This window comes from Pristiophorus japonicus, chromosome 13 (genome assembly GCF_044704955.1).
Source record: "Pristiophorus japonicus isolate sPriJap1 chromosome 13, sPriJap1.hap1, whole genome shotgun sequence".
NCBI classification, from domain to species: domain Eukaryota; kingdom Metazoa; phylum Chordata; class Chondrichthyes; family Pristiophoridae; genus Pristiophorus; species Pristiophorus japonicus.
Window position 1 is genome coordinate 96,866,860 of NC_091989.1, and position 13,339 is coordinate 96,880,198.

At 42.5% G+C, this 13,339-nt stretch overlaps 1 protein-coding gene across 1 annotated transcript in view; it reads right to left on the bottom strand.

Annotated features, from left to right (window-relative positions):
* Positions 1–354: 354 nt before the first annotated feature.
* Positions 355–13,339, bottom strand: part of trim71 (tripartite motif containing 71, E3 ubiquitin protein ligase) — a 61,874-nt gene continuing 48,889 nt past the window's right edge. Inside the window, exons 3-4 of the mRNA XM_070897774.1 lie at positions 9,749–9,883; positions 355–7,854 (exon numbers count right to left, since the gene is read on the bottom strand). Coding sequence (XP_070753875.1) covers positions 6,403–7,854; positions 9,749–9,883 — 1,587 coding nt within the window. The 3' untranslated portion in view covers positions 355–6,402. The remainder of the gene's footprint in view (positions 7,855–9,748; positions 9,884–13,339) is intronic.

Genomic DNA, 13,339 nt, shown 5'->3' on the forward strand with positions numbered 1-13,339 from the left:
ATGTGATCCCTTTGTAATTGCTTCTCTATTATAACCTCCCATCAATCAGGACTTGCACAGCAAGGAAATTAGTTCTTCTTGTGTCACTTCACGCCTGCTTTTAAACCACCATTAACAGTTTTCACATCCTGTAAGAGTAGGCTATAGAAATTAACAGGACATAGGACTGACATAACCAAGATCAAACTCTTATAAATCACAGAACAAATCTGAATTTTATGAAATCAGAACAGAGAATAAAATTGTACCACACTGTTCATTTCCATCCGTTATTCCACACAAAGTCCTGAAGCCACATTTATACACTGTGCACTGATTTAACACGACTCCTGAAAGAAATTACACAAGAATGTATCAATTGTAAACAAATTTTATTGAACTTTCATCCAGATAAAATTGCACAAACATCAATTTAGGCTTTCAAACACACAGGAATAAGAAGTGTTCCAGGTCAGTAACCCTCATTCTTTGGTGCAGAGGCTGGGTCTTACATTTCAGAGGTAAATTATACAAAAAGGGGAAACAAAAAAATTACCCGTCACCTTACTGTAAAGACAATCCCCAAGAGGAATTTTCTTTTAAAACAAACACTTTTCTGGTAGTCTAGGACCCCAATTTCCCCTCTCCTTTAAGCAGTGGTTACCACCGATGAACATTAAATGCTGGGTTGTTGCACAACAGTAACTTAAACAATACTGCTCGGACATCTTTAAATACAGAAACAGGCTCCGTCATTTTGAGGCACTTGTCTAAGTTTGAGAAAAGGGCCTTTGAACACTTGCACCAGACATTTTAATGCTATCCCCTTAATCTAGAACACAGACTACAAAGTTAAAATTAGAAAAAAAGAGAGGCAATATGCAAAATCACTTCTTACACAACTCAATAGAACTTTTGATTTTACTTTAGCTCTGCCTCTGTAAAATAATGAGCCCAGAACTTAGTTTCACTGTTTTTAAAAAACAATGAAAACTTCTTTAAGCTATATATTACGTCTTCTCAACCAGGATTTCTGGATCTTGGACCAGACACTTAAATTCTCAAGAATAAATTTTGAATAAAGTCTGCTTAACTAGTGGTTTGAAACCCAGTTTCACAATATAAAAAAAACAACTTAAGCACTTCATAAAATCAGTTCACAAAAACAAAATTTGTTTAAACAAACAGCACATCAGATGCTCCCACTATCAACTGGGGTCACATTTTGTCAATGAAAGTCAACAACTCCTTTGTCTACACTTTAACAACATCCAACTATTCGGTGTGTGAAACGGGTTATTATATTTCCGATTATTCAGCTTCGAGTAAACAGCACTGGTCTGTAAATGGCCAAACCCGCAAGACTTGCAATCGAACCTGCTGGCAAGCTTAGGAAACCATCAACTCCAAGTGCCTTTAATCACCAAATTTCTATTTTACACGCATGCACGGACCAAATTTCTACTTTGCAAGCGAGTACGTGGATTATGAGCAACCTAACTGGCCTATAATCAAACCGCGGCCCAAACCTACCTTACCCTCGACCCTAAGCATGCCATCGCCACCTCTTTCCAGCAATTAACCTGAAGAAACAGCCCCACCGTCTAATCTTTTGTACATCGATTCGACGCGTCGAGAAAGGAAACCGAAGGAATGCCAAGTTATCAATTCAATACCCTAAACGAGAAACTCCAATCATTTGATTAAAAGCTCACCCATTTGCTACCAACCACAACACCTCCCACTATAGGAACCTGCAAGTGAACAGTAAAATGGGCAAACATCTTTTGGGCCAGCATGTTTACCAAGTTGATGTGAATAAAACACCCCATATTTTCTATACCTGTGTATAGATTATATATATCTAAATATATATATATAATATCCATTATCGGTGTGCAAAGGAGGTGAAGAGATTTTTGTTTGGCCTGATCGGTGATGTCACTGAATCGAATCACGGTAATTATTCATAAAATGGCAACACCCAGCACTGCGCAAGGCTAGATAGAAAACTAGTCACTGGCCGTCGGGCTTTCCTAGAGCTTCCCTTTGATGCCACTAAGTTGATAGAAAATGCTTGGGAGTTATGTAACCTTTCATACTTGTAAACAATGTATTTAACAAGGAAAATCCCCATTGTAAGAGAGGGAGGAAGGAGTACTGACTGTTGAGATTGTTAAAAGGGTCATTTTTTTTTGTTGCAAAAGTGTTTTCTGAAGTTGAACTTCAGGTGCTATCAAACGGATAATCCCAACTGCTTGCTGAATGGGAATTCCTAGCTGGGAGGAGCTAACCTACCTTTACCAGTGAGGTTTTTTTTTTATAAACACCAACCAGCATTCATTCACTTTTGTTCAAAGCCCTTTTCAGCTGCTGATTCATGGGTTCCATTAAAATCCCGATATCAAAAAACTGCACATTAGCCTCCGGTGCAAGCTGTTTGCCCAATGGCGGGTGAGCCAATTGGGTCCCAACATGAGGTAGTTTGAAGCTGCCGCGGAAAGAAGCACCGAGGTAGACAAAAGCCATTACCTGACAAGGCACCAGAACCACATCTTGCACCCCTATTACCTTCAGAGATGGTAGGGTCACTTCCCTGAGAATTATGCATCATTTAGACCCTAGTCTCTGAATTATTGGCTTCTTGGGGTTCTGCAAGTTGATCTTTTGTTGAGGTTATTTTGAGGTAAGGTACTGTGCCTGATTAAAAGTTTAAGAATTGTGAACATAATCCATTAAGCACTTTTAGTGAATTCTCTCTGCATTTGCTTGTAAGGCTGTGTGAAATTGTTTTGTGAATACTGAAGCTAAAACAGACTATGGGGATTTGTCCAGTTACAAAATTGGAAAGTGATGCGTTTTGAACACTCCAAGCCCTGACCCACCCAATTCAAAATGTACAGAAAACTGAATCAAGATCATCTTAAGTTACCAATTGGATAGCAGACACTCAAGCCAAATGGGAAAGATTAAAGGATGATTTTTTAAATTTTTAATGAGGATTTCCATCTTCTCCCCTGAACCCAACCTTCAACTTGAAGTTTTACACCTGGAAAAGGACGTCTAATATTTCAGATCAATATGTGGTCTCATTAAAACAGAATGTTTAAAAGACAAATTCAAAACCAAGTTGGATTTGAACAACCATTCCACTGAATGTTGTCTGATGACCCAATTATGAGCAACATGATCAGAGGGGTCATTACACTCGATATTAAAAGGTCACCAGAAGCCATCAGCAAAGCACAGTACTGACTACACTCATCAGATCTGCATCCTACATCATACCAATAACCTCACTCAGTAACAAAGTAGATTTTGAACACTGGGTTTTAATGAAGGACATATCCCATAATCTTTTTAATTTTTTAAAAAAAGGTTCAATTTGGTTTGGAGATTGCATCAATTCTGCTATCCCAAGGAAATCGACAATACGATAATAACAGTTCTTGGTTTGTAAAAGTTTATTTTTTGAAGTATATATATATATATATTTTTTAAAGAAGGCTGATTTAAAAAAAAAACAACCCAAGTGGGGCTGACAAGTGTGTGCTTGTATCTTTAAATTTGTGCTAAAAAAGGGGGAAAAATGGCTTCAAGGAGATATCTCTAAGGCAGTCCACCCAAAGTTGTAACTGCATAAACCTTAAAGCTAAAGAGCACAGCATTCAAAATACAGGAACTAGACTTTGTAGGGTTTTAATTTAATTCTAAAGACAAAGCTCATTTCATACTTCAAAAGTTGGAGAGTTTGAATGTATATTTCAAATTGATGGGGCTCCTGAACAGTTTTGCATTAATCATTAACCACTGCTCACGAACAATTTCCCAATGTGTAAAACAAAAGCCATTCTATGCTACAACATCTAACCACAACATATTCAGCCAACTGTTACAATCCGTCTGAAGCAGCACATTAGCCAGTTTCACCTTGAAAGCTAGTCAGATCCATTCAGGAGTTCAGGATTATGTAGGATATGTTTATTTATAAATGGTGTGTGCTCCACACAAATTCTGAAGCAAGTTCCAATCTTACTGAAGATTAACCAGAAACAACCACCCTTCTCCAGACTAAGTGGACCTCAATGCTGCCCTAATATGATTTTACTGACTAGCACGGCTCTTCCTCTCCCGCCCTGCCAAGAACTCAAAATTAAGACATTTTATCCCTGTCCCCCTGCTGGTTGAAACAAACAGCCAAACTGATGCAAGTTTTAAGTAAACAGCAGCTCTTGCACATGAACCCAATCCTTTGTGGTTCAGAGTTGAGGTCCAACGGTGTTCAGAGGTTGGCCTGGTAATTCATTTTTGTGCTTAGCCTGCTCAGCAATAGCAACCATTTCTAGAGCAACTCCTTGATTTGGGAAGCCGCCCTAGATGACCTTCAGCAATGTATCCGAAGCAAGCCTGCCTCCACAACTGAGCATGCCACTTTTGATCCAAAATTAGGTCATGTTGTCTTCTGATCAGTGAAGAAAACCGTGCCATATTTGAAAATCACCAACCTTCACAGTGTTTAAACATTTGGACCCATTTCCTTCCCAAAAGGCAATGCCCAATTATTACAGTCAAGATGGAACGCATCATTTTTGCAGACTGTAGCATGGCCGCAAATAACTTGGCAGGCAAATGGCGAGAAAGTGAAATGGGAATGAGACTGTGCCTTGAACTCTGATCACCAAATAGCAAGGCAGGAAACTAATGGATCATCTTAGCTGGTCAGATGAAACTGGCTCCGAATTAAAGTTAAACAATTTATGGCTGTTAACCACATTTAGGTTTTGCAAAAATATTCAGTGTGGATTGTGTAAAATGTCAAGTTTATATGCTGCGGTTCCAAGACTGTAAAAATACTGTTTATTCCTAAAATCTGTATTTAAGAGAAGGCTGTGATGGAAATCATTTGCATAAACTTAATTTAAAATAGTTTTAAAGAGACATTGTCTCATTTCTAAACTAATTGGTCACTTTTGGGCTACAGGGAAAACGGAAGATTCAGAGCTGGAAATAAATCCATGGATTCTACCCATGTTCCTACTACTACTACAGCATATATATATTTCCTTAACTATTAGCTACAACCAGAATTCTGGCAGAATATTCACATAACAGCGCTGTTACAATCAGCAATTATTGCCAGTCCTTATGGGTCTTCACAAGTGTTACTACTGCTCCAGCGCATGACACACACAAACCATTACAATCATGCTCTGTAAAGAACTGACCTATTCTCTACTTCAGGGACAGAGCAATGCAAACCCCATCGTCTAAATCCCACCAATAAAGAACTGGCCAGGTCTTGGCAAAATACAACAGAAATATTGCAAAAAGCACCCGTCACATCCCAATCCATCATCACTCAACGAAGCACTGATTGAAGATTTCCCTATTTAGAACGCTTGGCATTGAGAATGAATTGGGATATGCCAATGAGGTGTACATTTCATTTCTGTTTAGGGCATGTGTAAGAGTGCGTGTGCATCCAAGCAGTGTCACACCAAGCAGGACCAGTGGACTTTCCCCACCCTGAACTCATTTTTCTGCAGATTCCCAACTAGGACTAAACAAGACCCAAGGAAAAAGTGATACTGTCTTTTAAATCAGCCAATTCACACTTCCAACACAAAGTAATACTGCCTCCAAGACCAAATACAGCCTACCGATTCAGTAGGAAATTGATTTTATACAGGTACCTGAGGTAGCAGTTGAGGTAAATATATTTTGATTATCCCAGGTGCCTTAATATACTTTGATCTTCAGGGTATCAAACGACAACCCAAATCTTCCTTACACAAATACCCCAAATAAACACTCAGAAGAACCCTCAACAACTTCTATGATCACCATTATGTGCATCAGGCCAAAGAACATTACACCCTAAAAACAAAAAAACAAAACGAAGAGGTATTTAGTTTACATTCAGGTGGAGTGTAGGGCTACATTCAGAAAGAGTGTAGGGCTAAACATACAAGATATTCAATATCAAATAATCCCTGAAAACAAAATGTATGCAGGTAGGCAGCCAAAGCCTTGATCAGTCACCCACAAATGGCCATTTTTAGGCTATAGAAGTGGCCAATAGTCTTCCTACCTGAGAGATTTTTCTTTAAATAAAGCTACAGGACAATTTTAATACTAAGAAACAAGTCTTTGGATTCAGGTCATAAAGGCACCAATTGCCTGGACACATTTGCACAGTTCCATGGAAATATCCAAACATTAGTCAGCCCAACATCTGCAGGCAGTGAGGTAGGTCTGCTATAAATGTATGTAGTTTTGAAGTAGTCTCAGCTCACACTTTACCAACATGAGGTAGATGACTGCAGCACAGAAAAAAAATACCTGTCTTCTCTAGGGAAAACAATTAAGACATTGTCCCTGAGCAACAAATCCACAATATAGAAAAACAAGCACACAGCATTATTAAAACAAGAGGATACGATTGTTGCCAAAGTCGACGACTACTATCAGTCCATCTGGCATCAGGGCTATTCCGGACGGACGATCCATCTGTCCAAAGCCACTGCCTTGGGTCCCAAACTTGCACAGGAAGTTGCCATTTGGTTCGAAGATCTGAATGCGATGGTTCCTGGAATCTGCTACGATGATGCGCCCTTCTTGGTCAATAGCCACACCCTGAGGTCGGAGGAACTGACCATTACTTGTGCCTTCGGAACCAAGGAAACGTGCCGACTGGAAGTCGGGGTGGATTACCAGCAGCCGGTGGTTGTTGAAATCTGTGACCACAAGGTGTCCTTCATGATTAAAGGCCACGCCACGAGGAGAATCAAAGTGCTTCCACAATGCTCCCTCAAAACCGTATTTACTTACAAAGTTGCCGTCTGGGCCAAAAAGCTGAACTCTATGATTGCGAGTGTCAGACACCAGGATCTTTCCATCAGTATTGACTGCAACATCCCAAGGGTAGTTGAACTGGCCATTCTTGCTTCCTTTCTCCCCAAACTTAAGGACGAACTGTCCCTCAAAGGTGAAAACCTGAATGCGGTGGTTGTCCTTATCGGCCACTATGATTCGACAGTTCTGATCACAGGCCACCCCAGCAGGACGATCAAACTGGCCAGGTCTGGCCCCTGCCATCCCAAACTTGTGGTGGTAGGTTCCACTTGGCGTGAACACCTGAACACGGTTGTTGCTACGATCAGCGATGATAATATAGCCCTCTTTGTTGACACAAACTCCCCACGGCCGGCAAAGCTGCCCATCTTCATCCCCTTCTCCGCCAAAGGAGCAAATTGGAAGCCCAATTCCAGCGTAGTTGCGGCCCGCTTTGACAATTACTCGAAAGGGGCTGCTCTCAATATGCTGGCCGCGAATCGTGACAGAGACCACATGCTCTCCTTCCAGATGGGGGGAGTAACTAACTGTGTAGGTGCCATCATGATGATCAAGGACATCAGCCCGAAAGAGGCAGCCATCAGGTCCCATGATAACAACGACCACCAAATCCCCACCGGATGATCTCCCTTCGCCGGTGTGATCCTTGGTGATCACAGTGAAGCTGCTCATTTTCCCACGCAACGCCCGCTTTAATCCCTCACCAGTGGCTGTCGATATGGGGGCATATGCACTGCTACTGATTATGCCCAGTGACTTGATGGCTTTGTACAGTACACCATCAGGTGGAATGAAAGAAAGTGTGTCATCGTCTTGAGGCTGGAGGAGATTCCGAAGTTTCTTCAAGTCCTGGATTTGGACAAACATTTGCTCTTTTGCCAAGAGTACATCCACATCTCGCCCATCCAATAGAGCTTTCTGCACACAGTCTATAGTGCTCTCCAGCCTGGTTAAATTCTCACGCAGCGCTTCCACCTGAAGGTGCAGAGTCTTGGCCTTCATCTGCCGGATCTTTTCTACCTGTTCACAGGAGAGAAAAAAAAATTAAGAAAGCTTCATTCAGAATACTCAAGTTATTCCAATGATTTCTCCCCCAATAAACAAGTAAATTTTTTATCCAACCCGCGTTGGCAATAAATGTTTGTTTGCCCTCTGATGCCTTGCTTCACTGCTCTATTTGTTTTAATGAGCCGAGAGCCAGGCCAGATCCTGCCGTCCCCAGACATCTACACGTGGTATTTTTCCAGTAGGGGTTACTGGATTAACAATCGGAATCAGATGCTGACGCAAGGCTTCCCCCTCATTTAGGATACTGAATCCAAATGAAACGTCTAAACTTTCATCCAACTGAGATCAGCTCATGCTGTGAACGATTTCCTTCTAATCTGTTATGATTCAACGGCACACTGTATTGATTGGCGTTATCGAAGGAACACTTAATACTGTGCAATACACTATTCATTACCTCAAATTGCTCCCAGCAAAACCCAACCACAATTAGGCCATAGCATTACACAGCTTAAAATGCTCTCCAGGCACACCAAAGCCTGGAAAGACAAAATCTATAATCATACTGCTGAATGTTCTTTACGTTGATGTGCATATTGTACTCCTCTGCTTCAAAGGTCAGGTACTGAATACAGTAGAAAACCAGACAGAAGAGTGTGTTCAGGGAGAAATTGAAAAGGGATACAAGAAGGGAAAAGAAAGAGTGTGAGAAAAGTGTTTAAGATGGAAACTATGTTCATCTGCTGCTACTGCACGGGTGTAAACCAAGCGATTTGTTTTCTTTGCGGGAGGGAGGGAGAAGAGAGAAGAAATGAAAAGGATTCTGTCAACACTGTCCAAGCCCAAGGCACAAAACTGCATTCACTAATTCAGTAAAAATGTACAAGAGGCATAATGGTGCAGAAATCCAGTGCTTTGAGATTGGGGTCCATTCCACTGAAGTGACATCACCTTGATGGGTACAAAAAGGTAAAAATAATTCTGGAAATAGCATGCTTTTGGGACCTAGGAGATCAAATTGACAGCAAGTCATGTAATGGGAAAAGAGGGCAACAGAAACAGGGGGCTGCTCAGTGGCTGAAGTCATTCTGTAGCTGTATTGAGCTACTAAAGACTAGCAAGGTTTTGGTACAACTGGCCTCAATGGTCACTTCTGGGGCAGACGGGCGTGGTGGTAGGTTGAAGAGAGAAGTGACTGAAATTTGTACTCTTGATCACTACCCATTGCTAGAAATAGAAGAGTATAGTGACTCTGGTTTATGATATTAGCTCAACCAATGTTCCTCGTAACTTTTTGGGGGCCAAGCAGGCCATTGAAAAGGCCACGCACATGCGGTTTTTCAATGTAAAAGCCAGCTCATTGGCTGTGTTGGACACCTGGAGTGATGCGTGGCTTAGAATCAAGGAATGGTTACAGCACAGGAGGTCATTCAGCCCGTCAAGCCCCTGTTGGCTCTCTGCAAGAGCACCTCAGCTAGTCGCATTCCCCCACCCTTTCCCCATAACCCTGCAATTTTTATTCCTTCAGATACTTATCCAATTCCCTTTTGAAAGGCAAGATTCAATCTGCCTCCATCACCCTTTCAGGCAGTGTATTCCAGATCTTAACCACTCACATTTTAAATAATTGTTTTCTTACTAAAGTGAACATTGAGCTCAACTATGATACAACACTCACTACCATAGTCCAACAGCCCCTAACTCACCACCTAAGCACGGCACAATAGAACTATATTGCAGCATGAGTTACCACTTTCAGAAGGAGGGGTAAAAACAGACGAGAACAGGTAATTTAGGTTCTCGTGCGAGAACGCAGCATTCCATGGTGAACTTTCCACAAACCAATGAGATCAACCAGGTTTTTCAATCAGCACAGTTTACATTGCAATCTGCAGGAGTAACTCACTTTTCTCAATAGGTCACATTCGCGTTCCTCTAGAGCCTTCTTGTGCCGTGAAGTTACTGCTTTGACTTCTGATCGAATCACTTGAGCCTTCATCTCGACTTGTTCCACCATGGCTCTGACTTTCTCGATACTGAGCTGTAAAGAAATGGTGGGGGGAAAAGTATAATTAATTTGAGCCAAAATACCTCTTTGTACATTTACACAAACGTGCCAACAAAATCACTGCAGCTTCGATGTTCTCAGGCATCACAGCCATCGACATACAAGGAGAGTCAGGGCTCCTGTGCTTAACTAGTCAGAGTACAAGTTCCACAATTAGCCTTCCCTAGATTGCAGTTCTTTCCCCACTGATTAGAACTCTTCTTAACCAATCTCTTATCTGCCACATGAAAACTGGCTCACTGACCTTCAGCAGCATTTCCCAAAACTTCCAGAGTATCAAGATACTTATTCTATCCATCTTTAGAGATGAAAATTCCCAGGAAATTTCAAAAGAAGAGCACGAACTGACTTGGACCGTACAAGCACAAATTCTCCCCCTATCCCCTCACAGCCTATACAGGGAGTATCTTCATTGGTCCGAACCAGCGGTATACCACCCAATGACCAGTTTTGCATTCATGAACCAGGACAGCAAGCACGACCCTTGTTAATTTGTTTGTTCCCCCCCCCCCCCCCCCCAAGGGTGAAATTGCCTACACTCCATCCAGGTTGAGCAACTTTGGCAAAGTACTGAAAAGTAGCGTCAATATGCCAAGCTTCATTGTGTAGCCACCTTACATAATGATGCAGAGCCTTAATAGGGGAAAAGCCCAGATAATGTTAAAGCTATTTGACTGTTTGTAGAGGGACAAGAGAAATTACACCAGTCGCAGAAATCTGTCTGCAGCCAACATCCACTTTCACAGACCCAAAGAAGGATGGGGAACAAGAGTAGCATTAGCTAATTTTGCCCTTCCTAACCCAGGGACACTGTGGCCATCGATAACAACCTACTGCAGCATATGGGATCCACTTTTTTGGTCTGTATGGATCAGCTTTCACAGCCTTAATCAGCTGTGCCATTAGGGCATCTATACACAACTGTTTTAACTGACAGTTGCTACAACATTAATCCACCATACAATATTAACCAGAAATGTCTGCTGCAACTGGAGCTGCAGCCATTAATGCAGAACTTTGATTCAATTCATGACCAGTCTAATTTAATTCCCAGACTACTTGACACCCAGCTAGGTTTCTGTGTAAGCTGTAGTAGTGTTAGAGAAGGGAGCTGCTCAGAATGAATACCAAGAGGATCAAATTCTCTGGATTAGCCGGCCAAAAATTTCTGGTGTTTGGAGTCAACGGGTATTAGAAAGGAACAGGTTGATTCTCTCATTTTACAGCAATCTAGATGTGTGTTTATTTTTAATCTAAATGGTTTGACTGACAGGCAGGAATGCTTGCATACACAAGAACATAATAGGAGCAGGAGTAGGCCACCTGGCCCTCGAGCCTGCTACACCATTTAATAAGATCATGGCTGATCTGATCATGAACTCAGCTCCACTTCCCTGCCCGCTCCCCATAGCCCTTCACTCCCTTATTGCTCAAAAATCTGTCTATCTCCACTTTAAATATATTCAATGACCCAGCCACCACAGCTCTCTGGGATAGAGAATTCCATAGATTTACAACCCTCAGAAATCTCTCATCGCAATTTTAAATCGGCAGCCCCATGTTCTGAGACTAAGTCCCCTAATTTTAGTTTCCCCCACGAGTGGAAATATCTTCTCTGCATCCACGTTGTCGAACCCCCTCATTATCTTTTATGTTTCGATAAGATCACCTCCCATTCTTCTAAACTCCAATGAGGCCCAACCTCCCCATATAAGTCAACCCTGGAATCAACCTAGTGAACCTTCTCGGAACAGCCTCTAATGCAAGTATATCCTTTCTTAAATACGGAGATCAAAACTGCACGCAGTACTCCAGGTGTGGCCTCACCAATACCCTGTACAGTTGTAGCAGGACTTCTCGGCTTTTATACTCTATCCCCCTTGCAATAAAGGCCAACATTCCATTTGCTTTCCTGATTACTTACTGTACCTGCATACTAACATTGTATTTCATGCACAAGGACCTCCAGGTTCCTCTGTACTGCAGCACTTAAATGAGAATTTGCTTTTCTATGATTTCTGCCAAAGTGGATAACCTCACACTTTCCCACATTATACACCATCTGCCAAATTTTTGCCCACTATATCCCTTTGAAGATTTTTGTGTCCTCACAATTTGCTTTCCCACCCATCTTTTTATCATCTGAAAGCTTGGCTACATTACACTCTTCATCTAAGTCATTAATATAGATTGTAAACAGTTGAGGACCCAGCACCGATCCCTGTGGCACACCACTAGTCACTGTTTGCCAACTGGAAAATTACCCATTTATCCTTACTCTCTCTTTTCTGTTAGTTAGCCAATCCTCTATCCATGCTAACATATTGGGGCCAAGTTTCGGCCTGAGTTGCTCCTGTTTTTTTGGAGCAACTGATTTAGAATGGAGTATCTTAGAAATTGCAATTCTCGGCATTTAGTTTGCTCCAGTTCTAGTCAGTTGGAACAGTTTCAGTTTGGAACAGATTTTTTTTCCCCAAAAGGGGGCACTTACGCCCATTTTGAAAGTTTAGACAGTGAAAACATACTCCAAACTAACTTAAAATGGAGTATGTGTAGATTTTTGTACGCTCAGAAAAACCTTGTCTACATTTAGAAAATCAGGCGTAGGTTACAAATCAGGCGTAGGGAATGGGGGGGGGGGGGGGGGGTTTAAAAGGGAAGTTTACAAAACACTTCAGTTTTACAAATAAAGAGCCATCAATAATAAATGATAAATACATCAATAAACCAATAAATCAATCAAAAAAATTAATTTTTTAAAAAATCAAATAAAAAAACATTTTTGACTTACCGACTGCAGCACCGGGAGCCCTCCAACAGCGTGCTGGGATGCCCCCCCAGTGTCTCTCTGTCTGTGTGTGTCTCTCTCTCACTGTCTGCCAGTGCCTGTGTTTCTGACAGTGAGGGGATGGGGAGGAGGGATGGAGATAGAAGGGAGGGAGGGAGGGGAGGGGGGGGGGGAAGGGAGAGGGAGGCTGAACGGGCCGGGCCCAAGACTTCGGGCGGTGCCCGTCCCCAGCACCGGATTTACAGGTAGGTCGGGTCCAGGGGCATTGGGGGGGGGGGGGGAGGGGGTCAAGGAAGCAATACTTGGGTGTGGGAGGTAGCCTTATCAACGCAGCCCCAGTGAGGCCATTCGGTCAGGGCTCGGGGCAGCGTGCTTCAGGCCCCTCCCACACAGTATTAGGCGTCTGGAGCTACTGCACATGCGCCCATTGTAGCGCGCATGTGCAGAGGTGGTGTCCCGGCACTGTTTTTAGCGCAGGGACCTAGCTCCGCCCCCCACAGCTCATGCTGCGCCGTGCGCCCAGCTCCAGAGAATCTGCAGGGAGACGGAGAATAGGTTAAGTTTTTTTTGGCGCGAAAAACAGGCGGCCAGGTCGGGGCTGCACCGTTCTATGCGCGGCCCGAAATTTGGGCCCATTACTC